The 23300-nt window shown below is 38.4% G+C and overlaps 1 protein-coding gene across 1 annotated transcript in view; it reads left to right on the forward strand.

Annotated features, from left to right (window-relative positions):
• Positions 1-22535, forward strand: part of akt1 (AKT serine/threonine kinase 1) — a 72091-nt gene extending 49556 nt beyond the window's left edge. The window contains exons 9-14 of the mRNA XM_088925193.1: positions 1995-2120; positions 3688-3816; positions 13970-14184; positions 14701-14788; positions 16400-16502; positions 18617-22535. Of these exons, the coding sequence (XP_088781319.1) occupies positions 1995-2120; positions 3688-3816; positions 13970-14184; positions 14701-14788; positions 16400-16502; positions 18617-18696 (741 nt within the window). The 3' untranslated portion in view covers positions 18697-22535. The remainder of the gene's footprint in view (positions 1-1994; positions 2121-3687; positions 3817-13969; positions 14185-14700; positions 14789-16399; positions 16503-18616) is intronic.
• Positions 22536-23300: the final 765 nt, after the last annotated feature.

Here is a 23300-nt window from a genome sequence, read left to right on the forward strand (position 1 = left end):
ACTTACTGTAAGAAAGCAAAATATATTAAGCATAGGCCATTAAAAACACTCATTGCATATTATCTTTAGGAATAACTATGGATTAGAAAATTGCTAGTGTAGGTATAGCACCCATCCCTATAAAGGATGACAAAACTGGCCAACATAGGCCAACTAATTTTGCTTCTATTACTGTTCAAAAAATAGTAATTAAAACTATACTACAGGAAAGTCTGTGTGGCAGTAAGATTTTAAAAAATAGCTACCTGGATTCAGGATTTGGAAAAGGTAGGTTAACTTGAGTTCTTTGAACAAGTAACAGTTGGTACAGAGCCTATTTGACATTGGATATTTAGGTTTTCTGAAGGTTTTAGTCAAGTTTCATATAAAAGATTAATTCTGAAATTAGAGGCAGAAGGCATTCAATTGCATTGTAATTGTGTTGCATGGATTAAGAATTTGTTAATGAACAGGAAGCAGAGGGGGCTGTTAAAGCGGGATGTAATTAGTGGAGTCAGAAGAGCTTAGAGTTACTGAAAGATCAGTATTGGAACCATTGTCCTGCCTAATTTGTATTAATGATCTAGATTCTGGCCTAGTAAACTGCTCAAGTTCACAAATTGCTTAACATGGGAAGATGAGCAAACACTATCGTAGCTGCAAAAGAAATTAAGAAAGACAGACCAAATTTAGGACTTGGCAAACTCCAGGTAGATGAGATTTAATCTAGACAAGTGCAGAGTGGGCAAATATAGGAGCCAAAATTTGAACTATGAATATAAAATAAGAACTGACAGGTTCGAAGTCTTTGCTTATGAGAAACACTTAGGTGTTTCATCTTCTGAAAAACATGAAGAGGCAACAAAAAAGGCAAAATGATTTTTCATTAGATTTGTAAGACCTTATTTATAATGTGTACAGTTTTAGACACTGTGATGCTAAAATGATATTAGTAAAAGGATATTGTACTGTGGAATCAGTACAGAAAAGAGCCACTACATTCTCATTCAAAGGAATACCTTGCACTGATATGCTAAAAGAACTGGATCTTTTTCGTCTTTAACAAGGATGACAATGAGGTAACCTGATTCAAGTGCCCAAAATCCTCAAAGACATTGAGAGTTAACAAGTCGACCCTCTGTGGACCTTTTAAGGAAACCAACATACCAACCAACACGTGAACCAGGTGACACAAGCTTTTTAAACTGAGAACAGGAGCCCCTTGTTACACAAAAATTTTTGGTAGTCTCAAACAAGATACCCAACCATGTTGTTGAAGCCTGTTTCTTGGCCTTTTGTAGAAATATCCAGATCCTTGAATCTGTTAGCTATTAAAAACCAAATGAGCCAAATTGTCTGAATGGTCTCCAGGAGGATGTACATATTCTGTGTGCCATTTTTAGAACCCAAGCCCACTGTAATAAATGTAAACTCCTGAGAGGTGTTGCTTTTTTCAAGAATCTGACTAGAGTGACTAGTCATGTTTACTTCCCTCTAACAGACCTGCTATGTGAATGCTATTGCAGTGTAGGAGTGGTGTTGTAGCTCAGTAACCTTATGTTTATGTCTCTCCTGCTTTGCTGCACAAACTTAAACTAAAAAGGGGTACTAGTGGGATAAAAAAAGAAAAGGGGAGGCTGGCAACCGGAGCTGTGAGTTACCAGCCTGGCATATAGTTTTTTTTTTCTGTTCATGACCTTTTTCTGTATGTAGCTTCATCCATCTATACCAGCTGGCAAAGACTGTTCTTTCCATTCCAGCTAGATTCATACTTGGGCTATATAACGTGTTGAATTGCACAGTAGACGATCTGCGACAGTTAATGAACTTCAGGAGGAGAGATTGTTTTTTTTTAATCTTAAAGGAAAGTGATGAGTCGACAGACGGGACACCAGAGATGAATGCAAAGCTCTTTTAAGGTTCTAGCCCACCAGGAGAATCAGGCTGCTCACACAGACTCGGGTCTTTTAGTTCACCCCGTACCCCCAGGTTAATGCCAGCTGTTGCTGTTCCAGCTGTTCTTTCATCTGTCGAGAGAACGCGTTTTCTCGGAGGAGCGGGCTCGGTTTTACGGGGCAGAGATCGTCTCGGCGCTGGATTATTTACATTCTGAGAAGAATGTTGTCTATAGGGATCTAAAGGTAGGTAAATCGGGCTCAGAGTCGTGGTTATAAATACCGTTGTCACAGGAGTCAAGCATTGAACCGTTTCTGTATTCAGGTTCTGGCTTTAAAGGAGGTGAAACAAAAGTCGCAGCAGGCAGTAACTTTCCTTTGACTGGTGACTCCGTGTATTTGCAAGTAGAAGATGTGATTTACTTTATTACAATGTTAATGTATTTATCCTACATAAATATGCTGAAGCTGAGATTAAAAAAGCATTACCAGTTTCTTTCCTGAATAATTTGGCGTTATGGTCTGATAAAGTTAAAATAGAATATATATTAATATATACAATTCTTTATATAAAACAGAATCTATCATTTATTTTTGAATTATCTTCACTGTTTGGGGTTTAATGAGTGGGCTGCATATAAATATATGGTAGACCACAAAATACGTAATTGTCATTACTAAATAAACCATCTATACCTTTCAACTTTGTTACTCTGAACAAGGAGACTCATAAAAGCATTTGCTACTGGGAGATTCAGTTTGTAGTAAGATAGTGCTTTCCGCATGTTGTAAGCCATGTAGCACAAGGTTACTCTTGGGTTCAAACAGTGGTCATCATAAAGAGCCAGAATCGGCAAAGGACTGTTGAGGAAAGGCTGGTATTGGCCTTGACACGCCCCTGACAAAAGAAATCTACTAACAAAAGGTTTAACATCTGTCTTCCATATTGTACTTTCATTAACCTTGTAGTAAACATGGCCAGAAAGAAGGGAAGTTAAGTTTAGCAAGATGTATGAAAATGTAAAAAAAAAAATAAGAGTCTTATTGTGGAAAATGGATTGAAATCTCACCATCAGAAGATATTATGGATCTTTAATTGTCCCATCACTTTGCCTAGTTGTACAGGTGCCCTTTACAGCCACTACTGTGCCTCCTAGATGTGATTCTGTTCCTTCATGGTAGGGCTGCAGCTACTGCTTAGATCCCCTGGATAGTCCAGGATAGTACCATAGGAGAATATACAGACTTTTGACATTCCTGATCACGATAGAGTTAAAACTGTGGACAAATGGAAACTACAGTGAGTTTTGAAGTTGAAAGGTATACAAAGATGTCTAAGAACATGTGAAGATGTGACCTTGACATTTCACGCTCAGTATGTATTTACTACTATATGACTCTGGAATGTCCCACAGTCATGCCTTGCACAGCATGATAGCATTTCAGTCTCAGGTCTGGGTCGATGCTTTAGGGACAAATATTATCATTAGAGAGGTTGTAAAAGGGGTGCTTAAATGTAGCAATTGCTGCATAATATTAAAAATAACAAGGTTAGTGAATAAATAAAAAGATTAAATTGTTTTTTCATAAAATTCAGCAAACAGTAGACAGGAGCCCTCTTCAAGTACCATTCGGTCTTGTGTAACTAAGTTAGTTTACAAATTTAAAAAACTGATAACAAAGATGGCACCATCTGATTACAGTTGCAGATCAGTAACTTATTTGTTTTTCCTTTGTGGTTTGATTTTACTGAGAACTTTGCCAGTTATTGAATTTCAGTAAACTCACAGTAGTTTTTTCTTGTTTTCTTTAGCTGGAAAATCTTATGCTGGACAAGGATGGCCACATTAAAATCACAGACTTTGGCTTGTGCAAGGAAGGGATCAAAGATGGAGCAACGATGAAGACGTTTTGTGGGACTCCGGAATATTTGGCTCCTGAGGTACTGTTCAGAAGGCCGAAGCAGTTGTGCGGCTATGACCTGGGATGCCCTATGTGTTAAGGGGGGAGGTGGTCCAAGGGGGTCAGTTTACCACCACAGTAGTGAGGCCTCTTGCGATAGAACGTGCTGAGGCCAAGCATGTTGTCATTTCCTTTGTTTAATAGGTGGCCAGTATCAACTGATTAAGGTCTTCGGGTTCAATTTCACGTATTATTTCCTTGTCATCCAGTAGTTTTTTTTCAGGTTGCTTCAATGTTATGGGATTGAGTGTTGCATAAATTGCAAATCGGATTTTACCTTAAGCGATTTTGTCAGTTGTTCCTGAATGCAGGACACCAGAAGACTGTATTATTTGGGATCAAAACTTCAGCAGTAAAACAACACAGCTGTTTCAGTGCTAGTCAGGTGCTGTGGAGCCTGAAGTGTGTTAAAAGATGAATGGCTTGATGTGTGAGAGTATTGGACAAGCATGCCTGATCATCGCCATTCTCAGCTACAGCACGGCACAGTAGTCATTGCTGTGAGTTGGAATGCAAAGAAAGAGTTGGGCCTTTTGAGACTTTTTACTCATGATTTTTATATCAATTAATATAGTTTTAGCTATGATTTAATATCATTAAATGCCAAGGTGACCCTGAAAAAGTGGTTGTCATAGTCAAACCAAACCATACATGAACCAGTGGTTGACTGGTGTGTTCTACTTTAAGTACAGTTGTGGTGTGAAAATATAAGGAATTGTCTGCTTAGGGAAGAAATAGACAAATATGTAAAATGCATTTTTGGTTAAAACATGATACATCAAGGATAAAGGCCTCAAAGTCCTCTAAGCTGTGAATTAAGTTTCTGCTTGATCTGCATCTTTTTATCCTTTTTTGTGGTGAACCCGCTAGTAGGTTGGAATTTATGCGTTTCTGGAGTTCCATATAGATGGAAAACCATCTCATTTCTTGCTCGTTTTTAACGAGGGGCTTCTAAAACACGATGCTTCAGAGAGTGAAGGTGCGTGATGAGTGCAGGTCACACTGCTTGCAGTCCCAGAATGTGCCGAGGTGGGGTGGGAGGGGGGGGGGCAATGTTGACACAGTTGTTGGCTCGTTGTTTTTAGTCTGTTTTTGGAATTTGTTGCGGGTTTGGCTGTGCTTTGGGAAACGTGAGCCTCTGCCCCATGAGAGATGCCTCAGCAGCTACAGCTGCCTTGTGGAACGCTCAAGTCACCCGCACAGCTGCCTGGGATTTTTTCCCTGACCTGAATAAAGTCCAGGCATGGTTCCTGTTGTCTTTCAAGCCTCTTGTGCGTGTTGTGGAAGTTGTTCTCAGTCTGCCTTTCTGGCTTGTTTCTGTTGCACTGTAGCTCCAGACAAAGAAACTACTAGATTTAAAACGGGTGGAAAGTTATAGATTATGTGTATTTTCAAGTATCAGCTAGCACAAGTGTTGTAGCAAATAGAACTACAACAATATATTATGTTGTATTTATGTTCTTTCAAAAATATTATTTTTCTTAATTTTGAGTCATGCATTTAATAATCAATTGCTTTGCTAAGGTAGGAAAAGGTTGAAAGAGATTTGTATACTGTACTTATGTTAATCAAGATGCTTACTTGCGGTATTTCGCCAAAACAGGCTAGTGGAGAGACAATCTTGCGTAAGATTTATTAACATAGTTTGCAATGGTCTGTTGCAAGGGAAGATGATTACAAAACAAGTAAGAGGAAGAGCTTCAGTATTAAAGCTGTTGCATTCTGTTTAAGGGTTTAGGTGGAAAAGGAGTTGGTCTGCTTTTATAAAGCAGTGTGCAGTAGTCTTCAAGGGATCCCTTCTAAAAGCATGTTGTAATCACTCCTTCTGTTTGTTCATCGAGAACATCGGTGTTGTGATTGCATGTGTAGGTATTCCAAGGAATAACTTCAACCTGTTTTTCCACTTACATACTGTAAGCAATTTCTTCCTGGTGTTTCTGCGGTTTCCCATTCTGTACAGTTTATGTGGGCACTCAGGTGTTTATCAGATGAAGTGGATTTTCAGTTTTAAAAGCAGGAGGAATAAGAGAGACTTAATAAACATTACAGTGAGCTTCAGTTTGGAGTAATTTTTATTCTGTATTATAGATTCAGCCTCATAGATACAGAAATATGTATCCTAGCTCAGACAGGTGGTAGTAAAAAGAAACTACAATGGTACCGAATGAAGATTTTTCTGATTCTGTTCCCGATAGACAAGGGAACACCTCACATAGTTTGGGATTGCCTGTAATTTCCATTTAAAAATACCAGCCTTGAGCAGAATGTATTCATTTAAAAATTGGTTTAACTTTATGGTAAACATGAACGTCTAAAATAATTAGATTTTGGCCACTTAATCACTTATTTTCTAAAAAGGTTTCCCCCCTGTGCTTTTTAGTGAAGCATGCTGTTGATGTTGTAATAAATGAACTGTTCATCCATTTAAAAACATGTGTGGGGGGAATGATATGCAAATTAGCAACATACTTCTGCAAAACAGAAGGTATAAATTTACACTTGCTTCTTTAGATTCTGTTCACCCCTTTAAGTCATTTAAACATTTTAAAGATTTTTGCATGTGTGTCTGTAGTGTATTACATGGTTTTTGGAGACTTGAAACACTTGAGAAAAGTGTTATTAGGCATAATAAAAATGAATGTCTGAAAAAGGCAGTCGATTTACTGGCACACTTGACCTTTGACGGTCCTGTTTTATTAGCTGGGTTTTGAATGAGTGAATTCCTTACCCACCACAGTCTTAAGTGCTGTAGCAGCTGATGATCTGAGTGACTGCACTCAGGTATCCACCCCACGCTATGTGTGCCTTCTTTATTCCATATCTGCAATGGAACGGCATGAGTTTCCTTGGAAACGCAAGAACACTGAAGTAGACCTAAAGGAACCAGCCAGGACACCCGTACAGGTTACATTACTGTAAACAATGACCTTGTTGTCTGTAAAGCTTAGGAGTGCCTGCTTGGATGTCTGGGAATATTCCATTAGGAAAACCAAAGTCTGGTTGGTTCAGACTGGGATTAGCTTTGTTTGGTGACTGCTTGCTGGACGTGAGCTCGAGCCCTGACTGGAAAACAGCTTAGTTATAAAGAATACATTCCCGTGTTAACAGATTTTGATACACCTACACATGAACAATGTTCATATTTTTTCTTTCAGATTTTTTTCCTTAGTTTGCTAATGAAAAGGCCTTGTTTTTGTAATGTTGCTGCATCATAAATTGAGATAAACAGATCTGCAAAAAGTGTTTTTTTGAAGTTATTTTTATTTGCTTTGTAATAGGAATATAATAGGCAATGTTAGCTTGCCTGCAGAGATGTGATGAAAAAAACATGCATTTCTGTCATGATCCAAATAAGCACTAGGTGGCAGCAGTCAAATACCTGTCATTTGAGAGCAATTAAGGACTTGACTGGCATTTGTACCCGATACTTTATACCTGATTTCCCAAGCTGACCAGCAAATACATAATACAAAATTGATTGTTTTTGAAACAAATTGTAAAGAAGATACTTGGTGGTGTTCCATGTACTTTAATGCAGTGATACTGTAAAGCACTAGTCCATTGGAAAAAAACATTTGTGATATACACAGTAATCACTGTCATTTAAAATGTAAGAAACATGCTGTCCCTTTAAGATTTCATTGGGCTTAGTGACCGCATTAAGCATTTCATTTTAGGAGATATTGTGCAATTACGAAGTTTTTGGTATTGAACATTTAGTTGGTGAATGGATGAAGATTTAAGAAGTGAATGGAAACTTGTCAGTTTAAAAACTCAAGAAAATGTTTAAGTGGTATGAGAAGTAGTCAGTTTCTTTGCTATAGTGGCTGAACTATGATTGCATGCTTGTACGACACTAGATTCAGAGTAACATTTCTTCAGCTTTTTAAAATAGTGTTCATAATACTCGTTCTGTCAGAATTGCCAGCTGAAATTCTGTTATGTTGCGTGCGACTTTGCTTCAGAGTCTCCACTCTCTGAAGCAGACTGGACTGCTGCCAGTGAAAGGAGAAGAGTAGTCTCAGTGCATGTGACACTGTGGCATCTGCTTAGTGTGCAGTGTGAAGAGAGGGATGGAAGAATTTTCATTATTTTTTCATTCAATAATTGTTGAAATGCCTCTTCAGCATGGGGATCAGACAGGCTAACATTACTGCTTCATTAAATTCAGTTCTCAGTCATTGTACTTCTTATTTTAGCTTTCAGATTTTGTTTTCAGTGGCTGCTGTGCAAGTTTATATTTACATGAGAAGCCAGACTTTCAGACAGCTTTGCATCTGCTCAGCCAAGAAGCTGTCCACCTAGTTGTCCTAGTGGCTTGCTTTAAGACCGCAGTCATCAAAAGTTGTCTGTGGCCACACTGCAGTTTTGCTTGTGAAATGTCCAGAATGCTACTGAAAGGATGATTAAAAGGGGTTCTGAGAGGCCACTGGTTTATGTACAGAGGGGCTATGGCTTCAGATAGCTCAGGGCTGCCTTCATTTTTTGAACAAATGGTGTGCAGAAGGACGTGCGACGCCATAAAAAAAGACATTAGGTTTTCGTTTTTTCTGATGGTTAATTTAAAGGTATCGCATCTCCTTTTGTGTGTTTCTTGTTGAAAATGAAGCAGCTCTGGAAATCTCGGAGATAGTACTGCTTTAAAACAAAAATGATGTGTGGTGTAACTTAGAAGGCAACTTAATTTCTCCCAGTTTGATAAGAGAGCATAAAGTGACAAAGTAAGAAAGTTTCAGATGTGATTCCCTCCTCACACAACTATAAACGTCTGCATGCGGCTCCATCCTTTATAAGGGGATGACGTCTTTTAAAATGCATCCGACCATTTATAACCTGTTGTTTTGGAAGCAGTTTTTCCTTTTTCCTTGGGGGCAATTGTAGCGGAGCCCACTGGTGTGTTTTTTGGAGCTGCACTCACGCCACTCCCCTGTGCCTCCAGTGCAGTGAAATTACAGCCCTAATTACTTGTAAAGGATGAGGTTGGCTCCTGGAATCCTGGCAGATAAACAGCTGTGTTGGTCTTCTACATATATGGGGCAGCTGCAGGCCCAGCTGTCGTTTGGTGTGAATCACACGACAGGAGCTTCTGGAAATAGAGCTCGGGAGAGTAATCCTATCACTCGACAGGCTTCACATTCTGCCTGCCCGTTAAACCACATCTTTGACTGGAAAATAAAAGAAAACTTGTGCTCAGGTTAAAATGAGTTAAATGATTTTTGGTTTTGGAGACAAGTGGACGGGCCAGTGACATCTCACTGATGTTATTCCAGTACAGCAGTGCTGAATGTCCCAATGTCTCTGTATGTTGTGAGTCGTAAAATTCCCAGAGCAGCCGCTGTGCAAATAGCCTTGTCACATCTAATCAGAAAACCACCACCAAGCTGAAAAAAAAGTGAAGAAAATGAACCTGCTCGCACTGTAATCCTTGTGTTACATTGTAAAGCTAGAAACCGCTGGAACTTGATACTGTTTTTACAGATATGGAGGAAGCTCAATTGTTTCATGTTAAGAAATTATCCATCTAACCCCTTTTTCCAATTGAGGGTCGAGGGGATCCGGAGCCTATGTTATTAAATTATTTAGCTTTATCTGTAAAGAGCTTTGAGTGGAGTGTCCTGTAGAGCGCTGCATAAGTACAAAGAATTATTATTATTTAGATGCAAATAAACACAAATCTCAAGAATTTTTAAACACAAATTCCACTGGATGTTTTTGGTGTGGAGGTGCGAAAGTGATACAGATTAGCGCCATCAACAGCTGTTAAAATAACTGAAATGATTGATCTTTCAGTAGGTCTCACAACAGAGTGTAGCTAGCTTATCCAATGCGTTTTTAAGTAGTTCGGTCTGTTTTTTTTTTTTTTGCTATGGGCAGTGTCCAGAAAGTTGTGGGTGATATAATTGCCGAGGAAATTTTAAGAAATTTATACTGTTATCACAGCCTTTGTCTTTGATGAACAAATAAATGTGTTTTCTTCTGACATATCTCTTCCACATCAAATGAATTTTTACCGAGAAGCTGGTATGAGAACCTCTGCAAGATCATACTATGAGTTTTGTAGATAGGCTGCACCAGTAGAGGCTTGTAGTTCCATCTCAAGCCACACGAGGGTGACAACACCCCGTACAGAGTCAAGATCAGTACTTATTCATTAGGGAATTCCATGTGATCATTCAGGGAACATTACTCAAATTGAAAATTCTGTTTTGTCTCACAGCTGATCCAGTCTTCTCTACTAAAGCAATTTATGAGAACAGCTCAGGGGGATAGCTGCATTCTTCACCTAGACTCTGGGAAGAAAGTGCTTAAATGCTGACCATTCAGAAGAATGATCCCATGTCAGGGGTGCCAGAGATCACAAAAAACTTCAGGGCAATTCACTGTTAGGCCAAAAGGAACCAGAGGTAGTAGACTAGAAATCAGTTAGGACATTACTGTTCGGACCAAAGAGAAAGAGACCTGGAATTGTGAGAGAAAGTGCTACTTCAAGGTGGAAGAAGGCTCACGGACCTGGGAATATCAGCAAGTCAGAGAAAAGCTCTAAAAGATGCCCAAAGACAACTGAAACCCTTAAACTGTTGCTGAGTGAGTCGAGTTTCCCTGTTACAGATTAAGGTACTGAAAATGTCTGAGGATCTGAACAGGGGACAGAAAGTGGAGAAACCTTTGGCTAGCTACACCGCTTGTGTGAGAGATCTCTAAGCTTTGAGAATGAAAGAGGAGCAGCAGAATATCAGCAGGACAGGTCACGGCAGAGTCTGACAAGTAACTAGAGATGAGAATTGATCTTGGCATCTGAGCAGTACTGGATCTCTATATGGAGAGGAGCTGATGGGTCCTGTGACTCTTGTTGGTTCCACATCCCCCTACACGAGTTAGAGAAAGAGACTGATCTGTGATCCTGGAGGGGATTGTAAAATAACCAGGAATAAACTGTGTCCTCAGAGGGAGAGGTTGTGATGTAGAGAATCATAAATACCACTGAGAGAAAGAGAGGTAGTTAACAACAGAGAGGATCATGAAGGAAAAATAATGGGGCAGGTAGAGAAGTATAATTCCCACTGAATGAAGGAGTGATGGGTAGCTGGAAAAGAGATCAGTGGATAAAAGCAAGAGGGAGTGGAAGGAATCCCGTATGGCGCAGAGAGAAACGCTTATATGATGTGACGTCTGGTACAGGAGGACTCATGGTTGCACACAGTCAACAAGGGTTGATGGGTAAGGAGTAAAGTCTCCCAGTGAACTACCGAGATCTCCAGAGATCAAGAGTTTAGTCTCATGTGACATTGTAAGTGGCCTGAGGATTTAGACAGGTTACCATGGGTCACATGCCAGCAGTTGAGTAAAATACCAGGAGAGTGATGGTGATTTTTCTGCAACTGGATTAAAATACTGAAAATTATAAGAATCTGTTTCCAGATCATATTGTAAAAAAGAGATTCGCCATTTCTAATACATTATTTTAGTTTAAGCCCTGTATTATGCCTGTTTAATGAGCCAGAAAGCATCATGTTGTAATAGTAGTCTTTTATTTTTTGTAATAGCTAGGATTAGTGCTGGCTTTGGTTAACGATACTCATGGCTGGGGATGGGGAAATAGGCCTGAAGATGTAAACATTGGGGCTGCATGCAACCAGGGTAGTAGAAAGAGGCTGTAACCTACTGTACAACCATAGAGTATTTTGCTCTATTTTGTTTTTCATTTCTTACATCTAATAAGCGCTCAAGGTAGAGATGGATGAAGTTCCACATGTAAAATGCTTCAGAATCCTTAGGAAAGAAAAGCACTGCACTAAATAATAATAATAATTGCTTACACTTATATAGCGCTTTTCTGGACACTCCACTCAATTATATAGTGCTTTACAGGTAATGGGGACTCCCCTCCACCACCACCAATGTGCAGCCTCACCTGGGTGATGCGACGGCAGCCACCCAGGTGGGTGACAGGTTGTCAAGACTGGTAAAGGCCAGGGGGAAATTTGGCCAGGATGCCGGGTTACACCCCTACTCTTTTCAAGAAATGCCCTGGGATTTTTAATGACCACAGAGAGTCAGGACCTCGGTTTTACGTCTCATTCAAAGGACAGCACCTTTTTTATAGCGTAGTGTCCTCGTCACTAAACTGGGGCATTAGGACCCCCACAGACCACAGGGTGAGCGCCCCCTGCTGACCTCACTAACACCTCTTCCAGCAGCAACCTTAGTTTTTTCCAGGAGGTCTCCCATCCAGGTATTGAGCAGGCTCACACCTGCTGAGCTTCTGGGGGTTGCCAGTTGAGAGTTTCAGGGTGATATGGATGCTGGCCTTGTACAAAGTAGCACTAAATACAACTGTTAACAAACTCAATACTTCAATAACAAATGTAGGTAATGAAAATGTGTATGGAAAGGAAAGTGGATGTTAATATTCTAAATGTTTGTGACTTATTTCCACAAAGTCCTGTTAATAATCCAGTTTAGATCACACAGAAGCCAAATACCTGGAATGAGGGAGAAAAACAAATGTAACAGCCGGTGGTAGATTTCCACAAACAATTGGTCTTAAACTTTCCTTAAAATTTAACATAAAAATATGCTATGCAATACCATATCTGAACAAAACTGTCCAGTATTATAGCCTGTTCAAGACTGTTCCAATCCAAAAAATGGAATGGAATTTTGTGATGACACTCAATAATTGCAAAGAACAATATAACAGTGGTTTTGGAACAACTGAAGTGTTTTTGAGTTCTCTAACTTTTCCACTAACTCTAATGGTACTGCCTTGGAAAACAGCACCTACTGGACAGTTTCCATGTGAGTGAAATGAAAAGGGAAGTAGGTGTGTGTTTGTGTGTGTGTGGAGGGGACAAGTCTCTGCTCCCCCTCCTATATTTTATCTGTGAAGCAATGTTCCACACTGATGATAGAAATGAGGAAAAGAAACACCAGACATTGCAATAAAGATTCATGTCTGAGAGGGGCTGGGTGAAAGAGGGCAGCAGAATGGGCACTTTAGGTCAAGGATAAGCTTCTTCCATTCAGAAAGGGCCACAGGATCATTGGATTATTATTGCAGTACATTTTCTGACAGATCTTCAAGAGCTCCAGAATTCTGTAAAATAAAATATAAATAGCCTTTGTGGTAAACCAACTCTTTGTGACTTTTTTCTATTCGTATCCTCAAAATTTGAGTTTTTGTACCACTACACTCTGTCAAGATGTCTACTTTTTCCACGCCGGAGAGTGTCCATGAGACTTGAGAAATTTCTTTCTGCAAAGTTTGATGTGGTGAAACCACCTGGACCTGGTGTTGTTAGTGGCTGTGGGATATCAGAAAGCCAGCAGCTCTGAGGACACATCCAGTCACTATACACGCACCAAATAGAGTGGTGAAAGTCAGTGATTTAGACATGTGACTTAAAAACTGTGAACAATGAAAAGTGGCACTTAAACAAATTTACAGAATTCTGTTCTTTGGGGTCAAAACTTGTTCAGCTACTTCACAGATCTGTTAGAATTACAACAACTATGGTTGTTATTGCTTAAAAATAAAGAACTATTCCCAAGTTTAGAATTGATTAAGCAGTTGTGAACAGACATTAACAATGTTACGTATATTGTAGATGTGTTTTTAGGTATTCTTTGTCCTAGTTGTATTGTATTTTCCTGTATTGTTGAATGATCACACTGCATGGTCTTTGGAAAAGTTTGGCCTGTTTTCCTTGTTTTGTTTTTGTACTACAACTGTAATGATCAAAGAACGATGTCAAGCCATTTCTTAAAGCCCCTCACAGGCATGAGCTTCAACAGTGTGTTAGTGACTTTGTTTTAAAGCCCCACCACTTATTGTACAAAAACATATCTCCTGTTATCTGCCCTAAGTAGAAATTGAGTTTTGAAGCATTCATATCTCTAGGTCTTTATGATTATTGATCTTTGAAGATGTTCCTTAGGTTTATTTGATCAGTACGTTTCAGGATTTTGAATACCCAGATCAAAGTTTTAGTTCCCTTAAGTTGTCTGGTTATGAAGTTCCTTACTGACCAGGAATTGATGTGCTTGAACTGACTCAGACTTATTCTCTAGTGACCAAAGCTGGACAGTGTTGCAGATGACATGAATGTGACAGTGCTGTTTCCCTTTTGCAGGTTCTGGAGGACAACGACTATGGGAGGGCAGTGGACTGGTGGGGGCTTGGTGTGGTGATGTACGAAATGATGTGTGGCCGGCTACCCTTCTACAATCAAGATCATGAGAAGCTATTTGAGCTCATCCTGATGGAAGACATACGCTTTCCTCGCACTCTGGCTCCAGAGGGGCAGTCCCTTCTTTCTGGCCTACTTAAAAAAGACCCCAAACAACGGTGAGCTACTTTACACCCCCACTTGCGTACACTGAACTGCACACATCCTGGACGTGTTTGGAAGATATTAAAGACCAGGCATGGGTGTTGCATCAGCTAAAAACTAATAGATTCAATGAGGAGCAGGAGCTTAAATTCTTCCTGAATCTCTTGATCAGTCCTTCAACTTCTGGTTTCGCGACGTTAAGTAACAAGAGTAAAGTACCTTTTTCAAGTGTAATAATTGCATAGTCCATTAAATCCATGATCCTTTGGGTATACCATAGGTCTGGAGCCCTACCCACTAGCCTGTACTGCCCTGCAGTGCTGATAAAATATAGATCCCCATCTCATTGAGGACTTGTAAAATAGACAGCAAATCCATCAATGAGTTCTTTAACAGTGCCAGGGCATTTATTGTGACAAAATATCACAGCACAGTAATTTAATACTGTATTACTTGTCCACATGATTAAACCTGTTCAGATAAGACATGCCAGTGGTTACCTGACATTCTGTGGATTCTTCTTGTCACAGGTTAGGGGGAGGCCCGGATGATGCCAAGGAGGTCATGCAACACAAATTCTTTGCTGGGATTGTGTGGCAGGATGTTTATGAGAAGAAGGTAACAATACTCATCAGACTCAGGTTTATCTTAAAAACTAAAAAGGGGACAGGGGAATTAAAAACAGAATTTCTAACCTTGCCTTTTCGAAGTCACTGATTTTGTTGCTAATCACATGGGTTCTTAACATATCAGCTCCCACAGCAATTAGATGAGCAACATATTTTGTGGTGAAATGGAATTAGGCTATTGACAGAAGCAGTTTGATCCAGCAGTTTGATATTGACGGAAGCAGTAGGTGGAAAAAGACTTCAGTAAATTTCTTTTGTCTCCATAGCTTTGCCATTTTTTGTTTTTTGTCTTTATTGTACAGTGGAAGTGACAAGCTAGGTCAATTACCAGCAAATTGTGATAAAACTTTGAATTCTCTGTTCTCCCTTGTGCAAGAGTAAACATATAAAAAGAACTGGATGCAGGCTTAGTATGTTTATGTATGTTTCAAATTAGAGAGAGAAACTAAACATTGTATTGTACATGAATTGTTCTTGAAGTACAGAGCTTTGTGAAAGTTGTCTCTTTGAACTGAATTGATTTCCAGAATATTGATATGATTTTCTATGTTTTCACCAGTGCACACATTTAAAATCTTGGATTTCCATTACTTCAACAAGCTTTTTTTTTTTTACTTTTGTAAAGGCATAGAGAGATCTTTAATCTGAGAGATGATTTTAAACGTCACAATTTCATTTCAGTCTCTGGAAAAATATTTTTTTTTCTCTGAGGTAACTTTATAATATGTATTACATTGAAAAACCATCTATATAATAAATGTTGAGGTCTTGCAGAGAACAAAAAGGGTCATGTTTTTCTCAGTGAGGCGAATTATAAAGATTTAATAAAATACACAACTCTTGGAGGTTGTTTTTTTTTGGTCAAACAAAGCAAGCCGAGGCTCACAGATGCTAACCTTGAGGATGTGATGTTCTCCAGACAAAGGTGGATGTTTTATTCATGGCTCAGAGGTCATTAAGGTACAATGGCTTCTTTTCAGCACTGTCTGTCCTTTTCAAGGAAGATGTTCATTATGGCATTGGCTATGATTAGAACATAATCAAGGAAGTAATTGCTTGGAAATAGAAAAAAAATCTGAAGTGTTTGTGTTATTAAATTAGGAATGTCATTCAGAAGTGGATAAGGGTAGGCAGAGGTGGTGGCACCTTTCCAAGTCACTTCTGGTCACCAATGACTATTCTGATCTGTTCCTTCCTAAATGTTAACATTTCTCATTTTTAGGATGGATAAACTTCATAATTTAATACTGAGATCGAGGAGCAGCAGCTGTCTGGAGGAGGCTCCACAGAAAAAGATTCACATATTTGCTTCTGTAGTTACCTTGTTGTCAATATTGTGAATAAATTTAAAGGTTTTGTGTATTTTAACTTTTGTTGACTATTGCTCACATTCTGACATCTTTATGTGCTGATGGAGGAAAAAAAGCATACAGAGCGTGTTCTACATTTCCAAAGAGAAAGTGTCCTCTCTGCATTGTGACCCTGTGATGTATCCTAACGGTCTCAGCTGGGTGTTTTCAATTGAGTTTCAAGGGCATTTTGTTTGAGATAAGCTGCAGAGTAGCTGTTTTTGCTGATCCAGTGTGTTTTATTCCCACAGCTCATCCCTCCATTCAAGCCCCAGGTCACCTCTGAGACCGATACCAGGTATTTTGATGAGGAATTCACAGCTCAGACCATCACAATCACTCCCCCTGGACAAGGTAGCGTGCAGTCACAGCAGCTTTAAATCTATTAAGATAATGTGATTTTACATGCTCACTGGTCAAAATATTAGGAACCTCCTCCAGATAACATGCTGGGCCTCAGTATCAAAAACCACTTGAACAGAAAGTGGCCTGCTGTATTCCACAAGGTTCAGAAGGACGAAAAGCAGACAGGAAAGGCAGTAGCCTTATGGTCCAAAAGAAGCCAGACTTCGCATTTCGCATCTCTGGGTTCCTAATATTTTGCAGTTGATGTGTTTTTGTACGTGAATAACATATGTGAAGGTGTAATGTGTTTTTTGCCTGAAATACTAAGTGCACTGTAGAGTTCTGTTTGTAGAATGATTCCTAAGGAAAAGGATTTCCCAGCCAAATAAAAAGAAGTATTGAAATCCAGCCATCTTTGGGGTTGAACACAGCAGCCTTCCTGTTAATGTTTTTATACTGTTACCGCATCTTATACCACAACTGATTCATGGGAGCACATTGAAAAGGGAATCAGACTCTTTGTTAAATAAGTGTCCTAATTAACCTATTAGATTTGACAAAGTTGTCTATAGTACAACTGTACAGGACCAAGAGCAGTGTTTCATACATGTCATTGATAACCTTTCTAATTATTTGTTCAAAGTAAAATGTGGCAATGCTGTACCACCCCTGTTTTATACTTTTCATGTTTATTTAAATTTAAAATCTGATATATCTGAATAACTGTGAAGATAGATGAAATAGAACTACTTTTGATTTTCTGCTTCTCGCCTTTATAAACCTACAGCTTATATAAGCTACTAAAATATTCACTCGGAGACAGAAAATATTCCAAATATGAAAGTTATTATAATTTATAGAATATCTATGAACTCTAAAGTTGAATTTTCTTTCCTCCATTCACAATTCCAGTTTTGAGAGTGCATCCCAACGTGTTGTTCTTAATTAGTAATGGACAATTGAGACATCAGAGTGTATAAATTTGGTTAGAGTACCTCCACAATCTCCTTAAATGGCAGTTTTTGTTTCCTTTGTGGGTATGGTTCCCTCTAGTGGACGTATTCTTAAGTATTTTTATGTTCTGACAGTTTGCCTTGTTGCCTGCAGAGTATACAGTATTTCTGCCATATATAAGAAACAAAAGTACTACAGGTGTACTGCAGCCTCTGTTTATTTTGGACTCTCTCTACAATGTTGAATGTGTGCTTTTAATTGTTGAAGCCTGGAGAGTATGAGATGTGAATTGGAGGCATGTCGCAAGTGTAATTTAAAGAGAGCAGGCACTCCTTAGTCTACTTTGTTCCAACCAAGATGATAACCAAAGGCTGATTTATTTCAGTTTTCTGTCTAAGGCCTTTTTCAAATTACTTCCAGCTGTTAAAAAAACTTAGCTTGAACCTTGTGCTAATTGCTGATTTTCAGGGTTGCCCTTGTGACAGCTGATATATAATTAATTGGACTTAAGCAGAAGAAAAGAACTCACTGTGGCAGTTGTCTAAGTGTCATTCCTCCTGTGTTAGGTCATCATTAATAGATTAATTTATTAAGACCTGTTTGGTAAAAAATAATGGAGAGAAATCTTAATTAGCAAGTTGAGGAGAGACTACATTAAGTTCCGTTTAGCTGTTGAAAATAATGCACTTCAGGATGATTTTGAAATTAAGGACTGTTTAGAGAAAAAAAGAGTAAACCAGCACATGCATCAGCTCCAACTTTCAAAGGTGATTAAGGACCCAGTTGGAACAAAAAGTAGCAAACACAGAAGTCTCAGTATGTGTGCTCTTATAGTAGTCTCATCCTAACGAAATAAAGTTCTCTGACAATATTCCAGCTTCAGACATGCAAGAGAAGGCCAGGTGGAAGACAGATTAATATGCTCTTGTTCCCAATATGCCATTGAGAAGACAATGGACATTCAAATGTAAAAAGATTTTTAACGTGCATCAAGGTTTAAAGTCACTAGCTGTGCAAATCGACTTTTTGGAGCATTAATCTTGTTTAAGAAGGCTGCATTGCGTCCAGTGTTTTGGAGCAGAAGTGAATGTATGCCAGACGAGAAGTAAGTGAGAGCTTTCTGAAACCGATCGTTGAGCTTCAACATTGCTGCTTTGTTTGTTCCCTAGATGACAACATGGAATCAATGGACAGCGAGAGGAGGCCTCACTTCCCCCAGTTCTCATACTCTGCAAGTGGGACAGCCTAGAGGAGCTCTCCCTTTCCTCTGGTCCAACCATTTCCACCAGACCCCACCAGACTGCATTCTGAAAGATGTCAGCATTTCTATTTTTTTTTCTTTCAAGGCACGTGTTTCAGATACTGTCGTACAGTTGATTCTAGAAAAAGTATTCAAACAACAGAAAAGCAACCTTCCTTATCAAGTTTACGAGATGTAACACTACATTTCTTAATTTTTCCTTTCTGAGATTCTGACATGACTTTTACTTTGTCTCTGTCAAAAAAAGAGACAAACTGAGTGAGTTTGCAGCTCATTGTGGAAACGTTAGGTTTATATTGCTATGTCTCCCTATATTGCATCAACAACCAAATCTTTCTTAGCACTTCTGTTATTTACATAAAATATAAAGTACAAGGATAGAATTGTTAGTAAAAATCTAAACTCTTATCTATTTTTTCTATTTATGCAGGGAACTGTGCATGCTGGTATTCACAGAATGGGCTGCCTTTGTTTTAAAATTAAAGCTTAAGCCACTTAAAGTCAGTATCCACTAAATTCACAGTATTGCAGCTTTCTCCAATTTTGTAGAAACTGTAAAAAAAGGAATCCTTAGAAACATTACATTTTGAAAATATATTTTATAGAAAATGGGCTGTTATGAACCTTTTCTGGGATTACCACAGTGCAAAACAATTGACTTTCTTCATCAATAATCATGTGACATCACTACAATTGTCTGCTGACTTGGTACATAGTGCAGAAGGTATTAGGCTGAGTGCAAGGACTATAGCTGCATAGGTAGTTAAACACTCAAACACAAAATGAGTAACAAATCAAAAAAGCAAAATGTTTAGCTCAGGGTTACGTGTAGCAGTTTTTCAATTACCTTTACAGTCAGGTGGAGGTAAATATTTGCTTTGTTCATCTTGTAACATGGCTTTTTAGTGCTGTTTGCATTTTTGACCACAATCAGCTGCCTCTTCTTTATTTTGACTCTGATCTACAAAAAAAAAGAGAAGAGAAGCTCTGGACAGTGAACATGCTACTTATGTGTGTCAAAGAACGCTATCTGACATTATAAGTAGCTGAGTTCTCCATTTCCAAATAAATTCCAAATTTCTGCAATTTGGCAAAACAGTGCCTTACGATTCCAACCTGTTCCATGGCTGTAGAATGAGTCTTAAAGTATGGACAGGTATCCACTCCTCAAGGACTGATGTTAGCTGCAGCAGTTGGTGGATGTTGCATGCTAGCATTTAACAAATAAAATGGACCATTTTATTAAGGTAATGACCAATTTGTATTTTTTTTTGTAAGAGTAACATTTTATATTACTCTGCATATATTCAACTTTGCTGTGTATATATAGTGTATGATGAATGTCCAGAGGATTTGAAAATTATGCTGCATCCAATCCACAAGAACTGTTTTTTCTTTCAAACCTAAGAAGCTTCAAGTTCCTCAGACTGTTTTAGAACATTGTTGCTTCTGTAAAAAAAACCTTTTTAATAGTTATAAATGTATTTTCCTCGAAAAACAGACCTTGATAACTCATTCCTTGAGTAGCAGATTATATAAATTTTACTATTAAACAGTTTCCAAGCTTGTATCTGGCTGAACAATCACTATTTTTGTCATTTTTACATATAATTCCCTGCAAATATGTGCACTACTGCATGTTTTAAAACAGGCAGTGAAACAGCACATCTACATTGCCACTGAAAGAACTGAGAGTGATACTTCAATGAAGTACTCCAGATACCTGGTGTAACATCAGTGTAACGCATATCTCAGTTATATTTTCAACTAGCTCTTTAACATTTTATTTCTGAAATCTAGATGGCAAATTAAATTCTTATGTACTGCACATCGCAATAAGACTTGCATCCAAAATTGCTGCAGGGGCCCTTTTAGTGCAATATAGGCTCCATGAAACTACCTGAACAAATGAATAGATTGTGCAATAAGATGAAACAAGCTGCACACTGCATTTGGAGTTTAATGACCACCAAGCAAATGCTTACATGCAGGTGCTCATGGGAGATTTGTTGAGGAAAAATACTTTACAGCAGACACCTCTTTCTGACTGTGACCAAGATTGTTAGACATGGCCATTGGAATGGTCCAGAATTGAAACCTTTTTGTTCTAAACTTCAGGAGTGTGAAGATGACTGGTCTATCTGGCCTTCTTAGTCTTGGGAGACTACAGTAGTAGCCCTTAGTACTGTATGTGAGGCTCAAGTGGCATTGAAATGAGCTGAACAACCAGTCATTATAAATCTGGGGAAAGAAGATAAGCAAGCTGTCAAGTTTTCCTTTCTGTTCCTCAAGAATTTGAATTTCTGAATTTTTAAACAATCTGTTGGTAGTGGGAACACATGAACGAATAAAGCTGCATGGCTGTTTTAAGAGTATGATGTTTTCCTCTGATTATGTGTAAATCAGTCAGTATCTTAACAGGAAACATATCGCCTTGTGCTCACGGTTTGTGGTGATATGATCTGAATCTCAAACCCATTTGCGCATTTACAGGTCATGCTCAAAACTGAGTAACATTGAAAAAAAAGATGAGTCAACTTTTTAATATTCCTTTTGTTATGTAAGGGGAGTAAATACCAGCCAAAAGATTTCCAGTGTTAAAAAAGATGAAGTGAACTTTTTGCTAACTTTGTATTAGTGATTGATTTGGAAACACACCTAATTTGTTTTTCATTTTCCAAGTGTAAATGAAAAGATGATACAGTATGACTTTTTCTTTCTTTAAACAATTCACATACAGTGTTTCCTTTACTGACTGATATGTATGCAATATGTAAAACCTTTTATGAATGTAATCTTTGGATTTTTTTCATTGTAGTTATTCTTCCCCGCCTTCTTTTTGTAAGTTTTGTACATTTACTTGTGGGCTTCTTAAGCCTTGGTGTGTCTGAACATTCATAGCATTTAGAAGTTGTCCTTCAAATCATATTCTGTTTGCCGTCTGATAATTGCTACTATCCAAAATGTAGACCCAGGAATGCCAGGTCTGCAATTGAAAGTCACCCACAAATGTCACGTTGTCTCAGCAAAAGATTTATTTAAAAAAACTCTTACAACAGATGGAAGAATGAATTCTAAAGACGCCAGCTTTAGTGAACAAAGAACATTAACATTTTTACACACTGTTCAACTGTTTTTACATTTAATATTTTGTTTCCTTAAAAGTGCTGAAATAAAGGGTTTTAACTGAAGTAGGTGGCTTCTGTGTTTAATCATTCCAGATCAGTTGCTTTCCTAATATAAGAAGTGCACAACATCAGATAGTTTTAAAATGTTTTCAGCTGGTCCTTTATTTCTTTCTATGTTCTTATTTTTCTCCATATTCATTTTTCTCTGTGATTCCTTCTGTTATAACCTTGCATCTTTTTTTGATAAGTAACTGAATGTTTACTGTGCATTTAGCAATGCTCACTGGGTTGCTAGATTGTTTTTGTCTGTTTTTCAATTATTGTCTCATGTATTCCAAAACATCATTTGTGGAACAATGCCTAGTATTGCTTCTTTCACTTTATGTGATGAAAACCACAAATGCATAATACATTATGGTACTATGTCACATTTTTATTGATGGACTTGAATTACATCACTTGGGGTTTCTAACCCCACCTGTGTCTCAGGCAAAGGAATAAGACAAAGGGAAGAGCATGAAGCAAGACCACAGCCTGATATAAAATGGCACCAAATCCACACCTCAGAGCAGACTCTGTGAACACTTCAGTTCTACAGTGAAAAATGGTGGTAGGCAATCAAGTGCTAAATGCTATTATTATAACGTTTTCTGTGTAATATTAATTTGTCCTGTAGTAAATAAAGTTTATTCAATCTGACTTGGGCCTTTGTCCTTTTGTTTTAAATCTACATGAGAGAATCGTGTAAGGGTGCGTTGAATTTTAATCCACCCTCACACTCAAATGTATTCCTAATTTAATTGCTGGAGTGAAAGTGAAAACTTCCCTTACTCTGCTTTGGAGTTGTGAAATCAAATCATCTGATCATATCGCATTTCTCCACTCCTGAGCAGTTCCTTTGGCTGTTCTCTTTGTACCACTGGACTTTCAAATGTACGCTGCCAGCTTTATGAATGGTTTGTGCTCTGTGGCTTGACTATTCTATTGCTCTTTATGGAGTCCCCTGTATCTGTTTTGATGTAACTGGCTGCTCATGCCCCAGGTTGAAATTTGCTGTCAGGAGATTTGCAGTTGCTCACCTGTTCTATCCTGCACTTTGAATTCGTGCATAGATATCACAGTACTGGAGTATGCACTTTCCCCAGCTGTTGCCCTATTTTGATATCTTCCCCTTGGGGTTCCATGCTGATATCACCTTAGACACTGTTTCTTGTGAAACATCGGTATGTTGAGTAAAAAAAGTGTAACATGAAATAGAAGTGTGTTGGCATGAATATGACATTGAGAAGGTGAGCTGAACATTTTGCTCTGAACAAGTTTGTATTCTTACCTTGAAATAGGGGCAGGAGGAGTAGATAAACTCACTTTCTATGGCTAGTGTATGTGCCTCTCTTGTTCAAGTTCTCTTGAAGTTGTTGTTTTATGGTCATAGAGAGTGGGAAGGCCATGGATTTTTCAAATATG

Source organism: Atractosteus spatula, chromosome 9 (genome assembly GCF_055471065.1).
Source record: "Atractosteus spatula isolate fAtrSpa1 chromosome 9, fAtrSpa1.hap1, whole genome shotgun sequence".
Taxonomy (NCBI): Eukaryota; Metazoa; Chordata; class Actinopteri; order Semionotiformes; family Lepisosteidae; genus Atractosteus; species Atractosteus spatula.